The sequence below is a fragment of the Zingiber officinale genome, chromosome 2A (genome assembly GCF_018446385.1).
Source record: "Zingiber officinale cultivar Zhangliang chromosome 2A, Zo_v1.1, whole genome shotgun sequence".
NCBI lineage: Eukaryota > Viridiplantae > Streptophyta > Magnoliopsida > Zingiberales > Zingiberaceae > Zingiber > Zingiber officinale.
The window spans coordinates 154,402,372-154,419,739 of NC_055988.1; the positions used below are offsets into that span (position 1 = coordinate 154,402,372).

Sequence of the window (17,368 nt, forward strand, 5' to 3'; positions counted from 1 at the left end):
ACCTGTTATTGTTCAGGATACTATACTGCATAATTATCACTGATAGTTATATCTTACTATGCATGTCTGATCGATACCCGCCGAGTTCTTGAACTCATCCCGTTGATTTATTTCTAGTTCAGGTTGAAGTCGTCAGGAGGTTCCAGTTGCTAGTCCCCGCTCCGTGTCGGATGGTTTTCTATTTTCGGACTTTGGTTCCTTGTTATGTGATCTATAAACTTGTGATGTGTAGTTCTTGCGCTCATGCATTTTATATCGAGTTTTTGGTACGCTGCCCATGTTTTTCCGTTGCGATGGTTTTCCGTTATGGGTTGTGTTTACCTCTTTATTTGTGGAGTAGGTTTTATATTAAACTGCGTGGAATGTTTACTTATTTTATCATATATGTTCCGACCGTGTTGGCCGAGGATTGAGAGGCCCTGAGGGCTATGTATTTTAGGATTCAAATTATTACCGATACAGGGGAGATGCTGCCGAATTTTCGTCTGGCGGGGACTCATCTGGGGCGTGATAATTTATTTGGTATCAGAGCCCGATTTTATGAGTCAATCTAGGTACTTTTTGGATTTGTATAGATTTTCGTCGATTTTCATGTTTCGGAATTCCGATGTATTCTTTGACAAGGTCATATTTTGGGACTTGGCGGCGACGGAACATCTCCAGACGGCAAAATAGGTAAAATGATTAAGTTTTATAATTTGGTATCTCTTAAATATCATGTTGACTCGGTCAGTAGAGTATCGATTTACTCGTATTAGTTCGGTCAGTAGAGAACCGATTTATTTTGTTGGTTTGGTCAGTAGATGACCGATTTACTCTTTTTGTTTCGGTTAGTAGAGGACCGATTTATTTTTGTTGGTTTGGTTAGTAGAGGACTGATTCATTTTGTTGGTTTAGTTAGTAGAGGAATGATTTACTCTTATTAGTTTGGTCAGTAGGGGACTGACTTACTCTATTTCATAGAGATTTTGATCCTTGAGTTATTTGTGTTTGGTTAGATAACCTAAAAGGCACATTAGAGTACATGACTTGTACAGACGTAGAATGGATTGAATTAACTGCATACCATTATTAGCTTGACTAGTCTGTAGAGGATTGATGTATCATTTTCCATGGGGATTTTGACCATGAACTGTATGTACCTGGTAGGATAACCTAGAATGTGCAGTTGGATAGATGACCCCCACTGATGTGGAAATGTGTAGAGCTAGCTGTTTAATACTTACGAGATACAACCGTTATATAAGTGTATGAATTGGCGAGTACATTCAGATATATGACTTGTGTTGGTGTGGAAAAGACGATGTTAGCTGCATATCCTTTACCTGACCAAACACCACGCAAAGGAAAAATGCAGAAGACGACTTATGGGAGCAGAGCATCTCTTGTTGATGAATCTAAGATGCTCTAGAGAGATAGTATTTCTCTACCTCCTTCTGTATAGCTTGTTAAGAGTTCTTGGACCGGAAAAAGAGGAATCGTGGTATGATAGTTTATAAGGTGATGGTTATCCGACTCGCCTAATGTTGTTCCATGGGAGATCCTGACTGATGGATCGATCGGATATGGGTAGATATCCTTGATGGTACATATAGATATATAACTCGTAATGATGCGGAGAATATAGTGTTAGTTGAATAACACCTATTAAATCCGACCGTTAATGAGGGGAAATTTCAGATGCTAATCTTCGAGGAGCAGAGTGACGATCGACAGTTATGTCGGTTAGCTATTTGTTGATAGTACTTCTCTACCCTTGTGTGTATTACTCGTCACTAGAGGTTACTGAACCTCAGGTGGAACAATCGTAGTATGATGTGTTGCAAGATAATGGTTAGTCGACCCAACTATCATTGTCTCTATAAGTAGCTCAAGAACTTGACCACATAATCATTTATTAAAGGTCTTGAAATCTATATCGCATATCAGAGTGTTCGACATTTTGTCGACATTTGTCGAGGGACATTTACGGACATGATTATGAGAGTTGTGGAGATACCCTCTTGATGGGTAGACTCTCTTAGGAGGTTGAGTGACCTGTTGGACTTTGGATTGATATTCTTTTACTATGGATATTTGAGTATCTGAGAGGATGAGATTTGACATACTCTTTGGATGTATTTGGATAGGATTAGTAGAGTTTTTATACTCATATCTTATGGATTGACCATATCTCTACCATTTGGAGAATTGCCAATTATCAATCAGGAAGTCAAGAGATATCCCTTGGATTTCAGTAGTCATACATCATAGGTAGGATGATGATATATATCTACATTTTGATAGTACACCATAATGAGAATTGGTCACTGGGAATTTGGATCAGATTGGTAATTGTCTTCATTGACAATATTATGATATATTTCAAATTCGAGGTGGATCACGAACAATATCTTCACATACTTATGGGGATGTTTCGACGAGAACATCTTTATGTGAAGTTTAGTGAATGTGCATATTAGGTTATCTTCTATGGGATTTCTGGGAACACATTGCATCTGGTAGAGGGATATCTGTGGGGTCCACAAAAGTTAGAGGATGTTACCAGTTGGGAGTAACCGAAGTCTGTACAAGAGACTGACAACTTCCTTGATCTGGCTGGATATTACTGGGGGTTTGTAGAGGGATTTCTCCAGCATTGTTATGTCGTTGATTGGACTATCTAGGAAGGGTATGAGACTTACTTGGTTAATGATTGTGAGACCAGCTTTCAGGAGTTGAAGCGGAGATTAGTGTCAGCACCAGTTCTGATTTTGCCCCTCTGAAGAAGACGGATTCGTACTCTACACCGACCCTTCTCTACAGGGTTTGGGCGTTGCTTTGATACAGTACGGCAGGGTAGTCTCCTATGCTTCTCGTCAGTTGAAGGAGCATGAGCAGAACTACCCAGTACATGATCTAGAGCTGACCGCCATTATCTTTGCTTTGAAGATTTGGCGGCATCATCTGTATGGTATTACATTTGAGATTCTCACTTACCATAAGAGTCTCAAATATCTTTTCACCCAGAAGGAACTCAATCTCCGACAGAGGAGATAGATGGAGTTCCTGAAGGATTATGACTGTACCATTAGCTATCACCCGGGGAAAGCTAATGTGGTTGCCGATGCACTTAGCCGGAAGTCCAGAGAGACTTTAGCTTGCCACCGAGTTTTAGTCGCGGACTTGATTCAGGGTTTCTCCGAGTTGGGCTTAGAGGAGCAAAGATAGACAGAGCAGAGTATCCTTGTTACCATGGTTGCTCAATCATCGATCAGGACGAGGATCCAAGAGGCCCAGGCCAGTGATCAACGCTTACAGTCCATTAGCAGTCAGATAGCTTCCGGGTAGTAGACGGAGTTCACCCGAGCTGACGAGGGTATTATGTATTTTCGAGGCAGATTATACGTACCTCAATCTCACCCGGTTATGGAGGAGTTACTTCAGGAGGCTCATCGCTCCCGATTTTCTATACACCCAAGCGGAACCCGCATGTAACGAGATTTGAGGCGTTCCTATTGATGGAACGACATGAAGAAAGACATCGCAGAATTTGTAGCTCGATGTCTAGTCTGTCAGCAGGTGAAGGCTGAGCACTAGAGACATGTCGGATTACTTCAAAGGACTCCTATTTCGGAGTGGAAATGAGAGCACATCACTATGGATTTTGTGGTGGGATTGCCTAGGACACGACAAGGTCATGACGCGATTTGGATAATTGTTAACCGATTAACTAAATCCGTACACTTCTTAGCGATTCGGAAGACAGATTCTCTGGATCGATTGACAAAGTTGTATTGTCGGGAGATCATCAGATCGCATGGTGTTCCTTTGAGCATTATATCAGATAGAGACCCACGATTCACGTCTCTGTTCTGGTAGAGTCTGCAGCAGGCTTTAAGCACACAACTCCGTTTTATTACAACATTTCATCCACAGATGGATGGACAGTCAGAGCGGACCATCCAGACATTAGAGGACTTGCTGAGGTCTTGCGTTATGGATTTCAGAGGCAGCTAGGAGGACCACCTGTCATTGATAGAGTTCGCCTACAACAACAGCTATCATTCGGCTATCCATATGACATCGTTTAAAGCGTTGTATGGTAGGCCTTGTCAGACACCCACCCTCCGAGAGGTGGTTGGGGCTGGCCCAGCTGCTAGGACCTTAGAGAGCTCAACAGGAGACAGAGTTGGTCCGTACTATCAGACGAAGGATGTCCGAGGCGCAAGACCACCAGAAGAGTTATGCTGATCGGAGACGGAGACCCCTGGAGTTCTCTACTAGCGACCATGCATTTCTGAGAGTCTCGTTCACGAAAAGGATGAAGAGATTTGGCCTCCGAGGTAAGCTAGCACCACGATACATTGGGCCTTTCCAGATCTTGGAGAGGGTTGGAGCAGTAGCTTACCGTCTGGCGCTACTACCGTCTCTAGCAGGCATTCACGATGTATTTCATGTGTTCATGTTAAGGAGATACGTATCCGACCCAACACATGTTCTGTAAGATATATCAGTTCTCATTCAGCCTGACATTACCTACGAGGAGGTTCTGGTACAAATTTTGGACGACAGGGAGAGTCAGCTGCGGAACAAGACTATTCAACTGGTTGAAGTCGGATGACAGTATCATTCTGACGAGGAGGCTACCTGGGAGCTCGAGGATACGATCTGAGCTCGATAATCTCATCTTTTTACTTAAAGTATGTGGATTAGATTTTTCGTTTAGCATTTATACTGCTTATTTATTACTAGTACTTGCTGATAGTAAATAACATAAATTTGGGGACCAAATTTTTATTGGTAGGGGAGAATGTAAAACACCGTAACAAAATAATAATCATAATAAGGTTTAATAGACGAATAACCTTAATGAAAATTTTTAGAAATTTTTAAGAATTTTCTATGAATTTTTCGAAGCTCGTATGACGTATTTTGAGGGGATGAATTTACAGGCTCGGGAAAAACCTGTTTGGAATAACCATTAAATGGGAGTTGATTGAGAAATAAACTTAGGTTTTGATTTGCCTAAACCTAAGTTCAAGTTAAAAAAACCTAATCTCATATGATTCTACTCTCGATCCCTTCTTTTCTCCTCCCACCATCACACATCATCTCCTCCTCTCCTTCTCTTCTCTTCCTTGCGTCGATCCCCACCTCGCGAGCACCATTGTCTTCCCCAACTCATCGCCGACGTCAATCGTCGGCTGGCCTTGTGCCCTAGCCATTCCTCTTCACCCGACTGCCTTCATCCACCCAAGCTCCTGTCCCTTCTTCCTCGTGCCTTCACCGTCGCCTTCATCACCCTTTTCCCTCCCGATCTGTTGCCTTTGCGGCGAGGTCAAATCGACGTTGGGTCCGCCGTCGCGAGTGTCGAACCGCCGCCATTCCTATAGCGCACCATCAGTGCCACCTCCCGGCCACCACTGTTTCATCAGATCGACACATTCTGGGTTGCAGATCTATAGATGTGGCGACCCCATGTCCTGCTGGATTTATGCCACCATTGTAGATTGGCGATCCCTAAGGTGGTGAGGATTGCTAGACAGATTCACCGTCGCCGATAGAGCTGAGAGCTACTGATTTGGGTAATAAATGGAATCTGACTAGATTAATGTGTTGAATACTCTATCCCTAGCTGATAGTGTTGGATTGAGTAGGGTTTGTATTGGTTTGGAATATGTGGATCAGTGGTTGATGGTTAGATATGGATGTGTTGATTGCGTTTTAGGATTTACTTTAGGTATCGACGGCTTCACCTAGCTCTGGCCATCAATTTCCTACAGTCATCTCCTCTAACAGTGAATCAACAGTGGAGGGCAATGGAAATGGGTAAGTTAGTGTTGATTCTTGATGGTTATTTGGTAGTTGATCGATGGATTAGATTAGTGGGGTTAATCAATAGTCAGGGTTAATGATCATATCGATTAGAGTTTTCCCTAACTAGTTTTGGGGATTCTACTTAGCTATTTAATTCATAAGAACTTAGCTAAATAAAATACTTTGATGCATGACTCTGTTGAGACGACATCACGACGTCGGATCTATTTGATACGATCTTCTTTTTGAGGCGGGTACCTTTAACTTATTTCTTTTGATATTGTCATTCTGATATGCATAATAAGTTATAGCTAGTAGTAATGGTTATGTTTATATTTTGCCTTGGTATGTCACTACTTGATAATCGTAGTATGCCTATATTGTTATCTGTTATGTATTTATGCTTATGTCTCTTGATTCTTGTCATGTGTACTTATGTTCATAGAAGTAGTGACATACAATGTATTACCGGGTACATGTCTAGCTACTAGATAAACTTGGCATGTGTACCTAGATTTATGTTACCTAGCTCATTGTTATGGACTCGGTTTTCCTTTTGATACATATTATTTGGAGGTTGATATTTCAGGAGTTACATGTTTTAATGTCATGCACCATTTTGCATGATTGGAAGCTGAGCGATTGTCGGCTCCTTTATAGTTGAGCACATTGCCAGTTACATAGTCTGCACACACAATCACTCATGGGTTAGTGGTACATCAGGCAGGGTGTGTGCAGTTTGCTCTGTCAGGGCTCCGCTGGTCCGCTCATGGGTAGTGGTGACTGCAGCGTGGTAGCAGACAGGGATCCCTCATCTTGACTATGATACAGGGAGATGAGAGCTTAGGCTCCCCCACTATGTTTGGGGTAGGAGGATAGGTGTACTCTGACAGCATCCTGTCCACTTGTCACTCAAGAGTAGTTGTCATAGCCCTACCCACTCGACCTCACCATCGCGTGTGAGGTGGCTGACTGGCGTCAGGGGTGACCATGTCATTTGCATCATATGCATGGATTGCATTTATTGCTTGTGATTGCTGCATTTTGGTGGTTGCATATGATTGACATGCATCCAGGAGACATTATGTATTTAGTCTGACGACCCTGCACCTGTTGGTATGGTTCACACCTTTATGTTCGGATAGGAGGTCCTGGTGAGTACAGTTTCTTTTGTTGTGCGATTTTGCATTACCTGTTATTGTTCAGGATATTGTATTGTATGATTATTACTGATAGTTATATCTTACTATGCATGTATGATCGATACCTGCCGAGTTTTTGAACTTACCCCGTTGATTTATTCCTATTTCAGGTTGAAGCCGTCAAGAGGTTCCAGTTGCTATTCCTCACTCCGTGTCGAGATGATTTTCTATTTTCGGACTTTGGTTCCTTGTTATGTGATCTACAAACTTGTGGTGTGTAGTTCTTGCGCTCGTGCATTTTAAATCGAGTTTTTGGTATGCTGCCATGTTTTTCCGTTGCGATGGTTTTCTGTTGTGGGTTGTGTTTACCTCTTTATTAGTGGAGTAGGTTTTATATTAAACTGCATGGAATGTTTACTTATTTTATCATATATGTTCCGACCGTGTTGGTCGAGGATTGAGAGGCCTGAGGGCTATGTATTTCAGGATTCAGATTGTCACCGGTACATGGAATATGCTGCCGAATTTTCGTTTGGCAGGACTCCTCTGGGGCGTGACATGTGAACTCTTTCCTTAGTATTTTTATGTTACTTTTTTCAAATTTTCATGGTATGACTCATTAAATTAATACCCCTATAATGTGTGCACAATTTGAAACATCTACTTTGTTTTTATACAAGGAGACTAAAATACATACTCTCCACTAATCAAACTTTTTTTTTCATTTTCAAGATCAGGTTAAATAACTTCGTAAGTCATTCAATACCTTATTTTCCTAAAAACTTTCCTACCTCTATGGAAATATAATCTGATCCAACTATTTTTCCTTTATGCGTCTCATTTAAACTTGATCTACTTTTAAAGTTTGAATTCTACAATAAACATTTAAATTACTTACCTAAAACTTAATTAAAAAGTTGATGAAAATACTCCTTCCATCACTCTTTTATTTTCCACTATTCAATAATATCCTATTGCATTCATCTTTAATGCATCTTATTTTGATAAGATCTCTTGTTTCCCTCTCACTCAGTTTAGATATTCTATAAATGTCTCTTTTCCTTTCTTTTCTATCTAGTTGTCAATATAAACTTTCAAAAATTTAATTTTTAGATTCACCCACTGCTTTCGTAGTCTCTTTCTTAGCTATGGTATGCTTTTTAAAGTTTTCCTCGTTCTTACAAGTGTATAATAACTTGTAAATTGTTCATTTTCCTTTACTTTTTCTTGTATTTTCTCGTTCCACTATCAAAATTTTTACATGGTGCTGCTCAATCTTTTAACCCACCGAATGCACACTTGGCTATCATGTTCAACTTTAATGTCATATTATCCTATGTCATATTTGAGTTATCATATATTTCTCTTAATACTTGTACTCTTGCACTCTCCATGAATATATTTTATTTCCCATCCTTTAACTTCCACTACTTGATTCTAAGAGCCGTGTACGTTTTTCTTCTATCAATACTATGCTTGAGGCACAAATCCAATATTACTAACCTATGTCGGATAGATGACCTTGTAATATTTATAAATTTTTTTATCTTTCTTCCTAACCATAAGAAAGTCAATTTACAACTTATTATTCTCACTTTTAAATGTAATCAAATGTTCTCTTTTCGTAAAAAATTTATTGGCTAGTATAAGGTCACAATATTCAATATAGTTTTCAAACCATAACTCTCATGTACCCTATCATATTCCTATTTCTCACTCCGATATGTCTATTTAGATCTCCTATTAAAAGCATTTTGATGGAATTTTTTATATTACCTCATTTAGGTCTTCCCAAAATCAAAATTTGGTATTTTCATCTAATCCTATTTGAGATGCATATAATTACGTTAATATTACAAAATATTTATAACAATACCTATTCCATTTCTTGTTTACATTTTTCTATGTACCATAATTTAAAATTAAGTTCTCTATCATCTTTATCTTCTCTTTTACTCATTTTGTTTCTTGTAAATACAAAATATTAATCGTGCTCTTAATCATCGTATCTACTATTTCTATTATTTGACCAATGAGCATTTTTATGTTTCATATTCCAAATCTAAAACAATCATTATTCTTATAATGTTTCTCTTTTGAATTCTAGAATAAGTAGAAATATTGAAAAAGAATAAGTAGGAATATGTGCTCCAAACCTAATTAGTCAAACTGCATTTTCCATCTCACCTCTCAAATTCTAATTAACTACGTCGGCGAAAAAAAGTTCACGCTACATTTCAAGAAAGCAACAAAAAAAAAAATAGAAGTGAAATTTAACTCACTCGTTCATTGACTGAAAAAGGCCAAAGATACTATCTGGAAGTCAAAATCTTCTTCGCTTTCCTTGAGAATTCCTTGATTGAATAACTGTCAGAAAATGTCAATGGGGTCTCCTCAGCAATGATATCTCGCTCGTAGAACAATGTTATTGGTTCTCTGAGACTTCCCGGGACACTTGGATTAGTTGTCTCTTCACCACTTAGAGGAGGTTCTTCAAGAATATCACGATATAAATGATTTAAAATAAAAAGGGCAGTGTCCTTATCACGCCAATAGTTACTGAAAGAAGCAGACTGCATTAAAAAAATTGAACAAAAAGGTTCATAAAATTGACAGTTCAAATGAGTGCCATTAGTTCTTACGTATGTGACTTCATGACTGATAGGTATGGATGACGAAATGTTTTATCCTGCAGGTACAATCATCAACCATCTTAGCTTCAGATAAACTCATAGAATTACTCCAACTAGAAATATTAGCAAAGGTCTATGAAGGCATAAAAGCATGATTATTGCTAAACAAGATTAAAAAAGCCTGTGCACATGCATTACAATAGAACCCTTACATGACATGACATATGTGGATGAATAGGCAAGTGCATAATTTTTATTGTATTATCACAAATAATAACAACGAGTTTTTTCCAGCCCAATAAACTCATATCAAATCCAAGGAAACCGCTAAACTACTATGAATATTGTAACAACATTTAAACGTACCAAACTACCTACATGATATCTAAAATAAATTAACTACCAACCAAATCAAATTCAAAATTTAAATCATTATTCTTTTCTTCTTGTTTGCATTAATCACATGTCTAAAAATATGAGCTTCCATATAATATAAAATACATTAACATTAACAACCTAAGCAACCATACAAATAAAATTTATATCTATTATTTAATAATTAAATTCAAAGTTCAAAATCTCATTCAGATCTAGATTTTTTTTTATCCCAGCCAAAACTGGGCATGTTGGGTGTTAGTGTCGATGGTTATTTCATGCACCAACGGTAGGTGGAAGACAAGGGCACCCAATGTCAATAGGTGTGTCAAGCACTAACCTTAAGAAAAGGAGAACTAGGTGTTCAAGTAATCGCACACCTCAGTATGCCTTTTGTTTTCCTCATCCTCGTTTGATATGCACATTTATCATAGTTTCGCATCGTCTAACTGAAATATTCATTAGACGCCTAAGTACATGGTCGTACCATCTTAAACGTGTTTCCAAGAGTTTTCCCTCAATAGGTGCAACGACTTTTTCTCTAATATTTTCATTTCTTATCTCGTTCAACTCTCATTTTTTATTAAGTCATAGCCCAACATTTAGCTCCATATAATATAACGAATATAACCGTCTTTTTGTAAAATTTTCCTTTAAGCGTTAAGAGTTATTTTACGATCATAAAGAATACTTGACGCTCTTCTCCATTCAACCATCCCGCTTGTATGTTATATAAGATATCTATCACAATCCCTCCATCCTTTTACAAAAATGATCCTAATTACTTAAAACTCTATTTCGTCATCTTTTATCTTAACAATTATTTCATTACGTCTAATACTGCTAAACTTAAATTTCATATATTCAGTATTTACTCTACTAAGCCTAAAACCTTTCACTTCTAGCACTTCCCACTAAGATTCAAGTTTAACATTTACTTCTTCACGTATCTCATCTACCAAAACAATATCATATGCAAACAACATACACTGTGATACTATATCTTGGATGTATCTAATGAATTCATCCATGATTAGTATACAAAGATAAAGACTTAGAGTTGATCCTTGATGTAACCTGATCTTTATGAGAAACACTTTGGTTAATACACCTGAAGTCACTACATCTTCATACATATCCATAATTAGTTCAATATATGATCTTTTTTCTAGAATTTTTCATATAATTTCCCTTAGGATTCTATCATAAATTTTGTCTAGGTCGACAAATATCATGTGTAAGTCTTGCTTCTATTCCTGATATTTTTCAATTAGTTGCCTGAGAAGATATATAACTTCCATTGTCGACCTTCCAAGCATAAATCTAAATTGATTTTTGGTAACCGTAGTCTCCTTCCTTAGTCTTTTTTTATTACTCTTTTCCAAAGTTTCATAATATGACTTATTAGTTTAATATCCCTATAGTTTGTACGACTACTTTATTTTTATATAAGGGAATTAGAGTACTTGCCCTCCACAATCAGGTATTTTTTAAATTTTCAATATCAAATTGAATAACTTTGTAAGTCATCCAAAATACCTTATTTCCCCAAGCACTTTCATCTTACTTTATTTCTGAAGTTTGAATTTTATGATAAAAATTTAAATTTCTATATGAATTTAAATTACCAAAGTTAAGTTGATCATCTAAACCTTCATTTAAAAATTAATGAAAATAACTTTTTATTGCTCTTTTATTTCCTTATTGTTAAATGTTAACTAATACCCTATTCATTTATCTTTAATACATTTTATTTGATAAGATCTCTTGTTTTCCTCTCCCTCGCTTTTGTTATTCTGTAAATGTCTTTTTCCCCTTCTTTTATATTCAATTTTTGATACAAGTGTTCAAAATTTCATTATTAGCTTCATTCACTACTTTCTTAGCCTCTTTCTTGGTTACTATATTTTTAAAAATTTTCTTGCTTTTACAAATATTTAATTCTTTATAGATTGTTCGTTTTTCTTTCACTTTCTCCTATACTTCTCATTCCACCACCAAGATTTTTATTTAGTAATGCACCTCCCTTTGATTAACCGAGTACACTCCTGGCTACTATTTTCAACTTTGATACCATCTTATTCATATCGTATTCAAGTCACCGTATATTTCTCCTAATACTTGTACTCATACTCTCTCCTTAAATATGTTTTGTTGCCTATCCTTTAACTTCCACCATTTAATTCTAGGAGTTGTGCATATTTTAGTTCTGTTGATACTATGCTTGAGTCATATATCCAACACTACTAACCTATGTTGGGTAGTTAAATTTTCTCTAGGGACTTTGTAATCTTTACAAATCTTTCTATCATTCCTCTTGACCATAAAAAAATAAATTTGCGATTTATTATTCCCACTTTTGAACATAATCAAGTGTTTTCTCTTTTCTTAAAAAAATATATTAGCTATATAAGGTTATATGCTATTGCAAAATCCAATATAATTTTTCCTTCTTCCTTTCTATACCCTCCATGCACCCTATCATAAGCTCATGATAAAATGTTAAAAGGTTCCTCATTAAAAAGTTTGCATGGCTACATAAGCGGTTTAGGTGGGCACATTTTGAAACGATGTTGTTAAAAGTAAAAATATTTGTAAAAACAAGATAAAATCAACTGAAATAAACATGGCAGCCAAGATTTTACACAAAAAGATAATAAATGTTTGAACACATTAAACTAATAAATGAAAAAAATATTAATGACAGCTTTCTTTACACCATCTGAACAATGTAATGTAAGCAAGGAAACAAATATGGAAAATAATAATAATAATAATTTTGAAGAAAACAATTTAAAAATAAATTTCAAATTGGATCATCTAGAATAACAGAAAAGAAATTGAAAATCAAAATATTAAAGATTGATAGAAAATAAATTTTAAAAAAATTGGTGCATCGGTATAAATCTAAATTTAATTTTTATTATTTGATAATCAACATTTTTTATTTCAGTAATAATAGAAAATAATTATAATCCCAATTAAGATTAACCTTCTTTTATTTAGAATATTGTTCATAGTTACTATTGAGTCAATTATGTAAAAGAAGTCCAAAATCTCGTATTTCAATTATCTTTAAATTAATACAATTTCTAATTTGACTTCTCTGTGCAATTTTTCCTTTGGATGAGGTTATTTCAATTGCTCCATCAATTTTGTTCTAAATTCTTGGGCGGTTTAAAGGTTAGAATTTAGTGCTACGTCAAATGGTATATCAGCTGAAACCTGTGGTTCGATTTCAATACTAATTATCTCTATTAACCATCATCCTTAAACTTCAACCCCGCCTATATCCATGCCTTCTTTGCAATTTGATACTTGATTTGTTTCTTTATATTTTTTTCTAGTCATTATGCTCTATTGTGATTTCCATTTTTCCTTATCATCACTACATTGTTTCCTCCACCGCATCCTGTGCACATCTATTTTTATTTTGTTTCACCAACATCGTTACTCATCTATTTTCTAGTTGGATTCCAATGTCCTATCATCATCTTCATCATGCATCATCGATGGTCATCGACTTACATTGCATGGCTCACAATCCCCCCAAAATAGTTTATGTTACGATAAGAAAAAGGGAAATTGTGTTATTGTAACAACGGTAATAAAAAAACATCAAGAAAAAAAATTTAAAAAAAAGTCGGAAAAGTGAGAAGAAAAAAAATTGAGAACCAGAGAAAAAAAGCGTCGAGGGGAAAAAAAAGAGAAATATATTGTTGTAAGAAAAAGAAAAAAATGTAACATAATAAATTTCTCTTGTTCTCATTGCATTACCACGAGCACTTATGACAACATTGAAGATTTTATCATCTCCATCTTGTTGTTTTCAAAACATCACCAATGCGAGCTCATCACATCAGCAACAACCATCACACATTAGCTTCTCTGATCGCAACCAACACACACTAATGCAATTGAGAGCCGACAAAATTAAAGAAAAAATTAATTGTGCCTTTTCATTTTACTATACGAGAAAACAATTATTTCATCTAGATCCAACAAAGAACATATTAAGTATTTCAATTTATTGGTCAAGTTCAAGATTCAGCCCCCCATTGCATTTTTTTTTTCTTTTTTGTAATATTTAAATTAAAATTTTAAATTTTTATTAATCTATATTTAAAAAAAATGAAGAGGAGCATTGGCGCAACGGTAAAATTGTTGCCATGTGACCAAAAGGTCACGGGGTCGAATCCTGGAAACAGCCTCTTGCAAAAAGCAAGGTAAGGCTGCGTACAATGGATCCTTCCCTGGGACCCCGCATGGCGGGAGCTTCATGCACCGAGCTGCCCTTTTTTATATTTAAAAAAATACTGAAATCATATAGTAGTGAAACCGTATTGTTCTGATCATAAACTGAAACTCCAAAACGGGTCGATATTTTAAACCATGAATCAAACTAATTTCTTTGAATCTCTAATTCTTTTGAACTTTTCAACTCTTGTTTTCTTGGAAAAAAAAAAAGAGATCGACTCATACAAATACTAATCCAACTTTACCGTTTTAAAAAAATTTAGTCATTCCTTGAGTTATTTGTTTTAAAGATTTTCTTTAGGAGATCCAACAAAAGATGAAATCATGGTTTTAAGTGTCAATGGATATGTCAACATGGCATATTCTAGAAGCCGACCAAGACTGATATTGTGTTAACACGAGCTAATGTCATTTTGTTGCTATCTTGGTGGCATTGGCTGAAACATGATCATTCACATCCACTAGCTTGTCGTTCAATTTTCTCAATTGATGATAACAAGGTAACTAAGTTAAATGGAAGGTGATTATGAGATTAAAACTAATTCAAATTAATCCAAGCCTAGTTTGGTGTCTCTTTTCAGCACACAACCCAGCACTAAAAGTTTATCATTTCAATCATAAAACAAATTCCAATATAAAATACTTTGGACCATTATTGAAATACTAGTTTTGAGTAACTTTTTTTATGGAGCGCATCTTCCTTCCCACCAAGTGCGAGTTTGTGGGGGAATAAATTTTACTGTCGCTTTATTTGGTAATCTTGAGAAGTTTTAGGTAACCCGGTCAAGCAATGCTCTAGAAGTAGAACATATTTCAAACCATGCATTTTTATGTTAGTGTTGTAATTTATGATCAACCTACCTTTACAATAGTTAAAAACTACACCTAGTATCCAATGGAATTGTGAATTGTTGGTTATCTAATTGCTACTTTGTCCTAGTGTTCAAGTGTTTATTTTATGCATAGCCTATAACTTGAGTGCAATGAATGACTACTAGGGAAATGTTGGTGCAATTATATCCTAAGTGGCTAAATTCGATCAAATAGTGTTAGGGAGATTGTTGATCCAATCATATCTTAAATGGTTGAATTTTACAAAATGTTTTGATTATTGGGAAAAGATTTAAGTTACACTAACATTGTGTTTACTGATGAAACTTGTCAAGTGTGCAAGTGTAGGTTAGTTTACAAGTGAAAAAGAAGAAATCTGACAGGATCAAAGTTGGTTGGATACTTGACAATCAAAGAAATCTAAGTAGGTCAAGAGCAACCAAATACTTAATGGAAGGAAGTCTAGGTAGGTCAAGAGCCACAAAATACTTGATGGCTGGAAGTCTTGGTAGGTCAATTTTGATTGAATATCCAACGCACAAGAAAGATTGAAAGGTGAGGCCTCTTAGCAATGGAAGACTCGGAAGCGAAGTTTCTCGTGACAAGGAATTCCGGAGATGGGGTCTCTTGACGAGTAAACTCTTAGTGAGTTGTGAGTCAAATGACATGTACTTTGGGTGGTTCAGACACTTTCATTTAGGTGATAACTCAACCATAGGTTGGTTGTAGTTGATGATTCAATTAACTAGTGTATCAATTCAACTAGGGAGTTCACTCAATATCTTATAATTGCAGACATAATTTTCCATTTAGAGCGGAATCAACTAGGCTATCAATTAAGGTGAGTTAAGTTGATTGGGTAGTCAACCATATCCCTGATAGAAGCTAGAAGAAGACAGTCAATTTGGCAGAGAGGAAACAAGCAGTAGTAGGCTTATGTGATAAAGCAATTCAGTCAGCTGGAGCAGATTGAATCTATTAAAGTATTCATTGTCAGTAAATGACTGACATGATCCATTGCTCACTTAGCTTAGTTTATAGTTTATTGTTTAAGCTTTAAGGTTTCTACCTTCAAACTTCATAATCGATTCAAGTTTTTTCTTCTTGTACTTATTGATTTCATTCTTATAAGAAAACAATTGTAAGAGTTTTCTCCACCTCCAACCAGAGAATATATAATGGAATTCAAAGGTTGACTTAACTTATGAGTTGTAATATTAAGTAACAATTGGAGGTACCGAACCACGTAAAAGAATCTTGTTGCCATTGTCTAGCTTTCTTATTGTAGTAATTTTGTTTTCACTGTGCAACTGACACTAATTTTGAGTTAAAGAGTGTCAATTTCAGTCGTAGTGTATGGCTATTCACCCACTTCGATTGTCACATCGATTCCACAGAAAAATCATATAAGCTTACACTAACAAGTAATGGTGCAAGATATAAAATAATAATAGTATTGGCTTGCGATTCATTGGAAAATCTGGAACATTTTGCTTGGAAAGCTGAATGTAGTTCCATAATATAATTTGAAATTCAGATGCAAAATTATTCATGCTTATAAAGATCAAGTGGAAATAAGATTAAAAATATCAGTAGAGCATGACACAGCCGCAGATAGAAAATAGAGAATATGCATGGAGAAAATTTTTCCCCTTACTTGGAGAGCATGATCAACTCGGCCATCTTCAGTATCAGTTAGCTTTTCCATCATGATGGAACCATATGATCTCTCATTTTCTTTGCAGGCATCTAAGGTATCTACAATGAATGAATTATTAGTTAGAGCCTTTCCAGCAAACTCTATAAGTCAAAAGCATGTTGAAAATATTTCCAAAAACACATTATCATTTACCTTTATTCTTATCCTTGTTCTGGGATTGAAACATGCTAACTATGTTAACCTATTTAAAGGAATATACCAATAAAATTGTCTCAGCATGCTACCTTAAAGGGGTTAGATATTTAACATATATGGTACTTGCACAAGTAATGAAGTAAAAAATGAACAAAAGTGCATTCAAATAATCAGACTAAAGTAAACAAATACCCTCAGAGAATTTATCTGATTCTTCACAATTTGAGAATGCATAGCTACTTCCTCTGCAAATTCCTAGAAGAGAATCAAGAAAATAAGACATCTGAGAGAGATTGTTACAACACACCAAAACATTTGATCCTTGTCAAGAGTTAGCAAGCATATCTTGCCTGAAATCCAGTATGCAACCGCTTCCCACCCCTATGGTAAGGAATAATAACAGGACGCCGGCAAATGCACTCCTTGCAGATCAATGGTTCTACTCTGTATGAAAGCACAGCCTAGACTCATCAAAC

At 36.0% G+C, this 17,368-nt stretch overlaps 1 protein-coding gene across 8 annotated transcripts in view; it reads right to left on the minus strand.

The window, feature by feature from the left end:
* The window catches only part of LOC122042832 (phospholipase SGR2-like), a 90,973-nt gene that overhangs the window by 28,490 nt on the left and 45,115 nt on the right, over positions 1–17,368 (minus strand). For 7 of the 8 annotated variants that reach the window (XR_006129366.1, XR_006129365.1, XR_006129367.1 and 4 more), the window contains exons 18-23: positions 17,243–17,336; positions 17,085–17,147; positions 16,890–16,938; positions 16,695–16,795; positions 9,584–9,630; positions 9,224–9,500 (exon numbers count right to left, since the gene is read on the minus strand). Coding sequence is in view for 1 of the 8 variants with exons in the window: in XM_042603156.1 (XP_042459090.1) it covers positions 9,254–9,500; positions 9,584–9,630; positions 16,695–16,795; positions 16,890–16,938; positions 17,085–17,147; positions 17,243–17,336 (601 nt within the window). In the remaining 7 variants the exon portion in view is untranslated. The remainder of the gene's footprint in view (positions 1–9,223; positions 9,501–9,583; positions 9,631–16,694; positions 16,796–16,889; positions 16,939–17,084; positions 17,148–17,242; positions 17,337–17,368) is intronic. The other variant, XR_006129370.1, reaches the window with a different exon arrangement.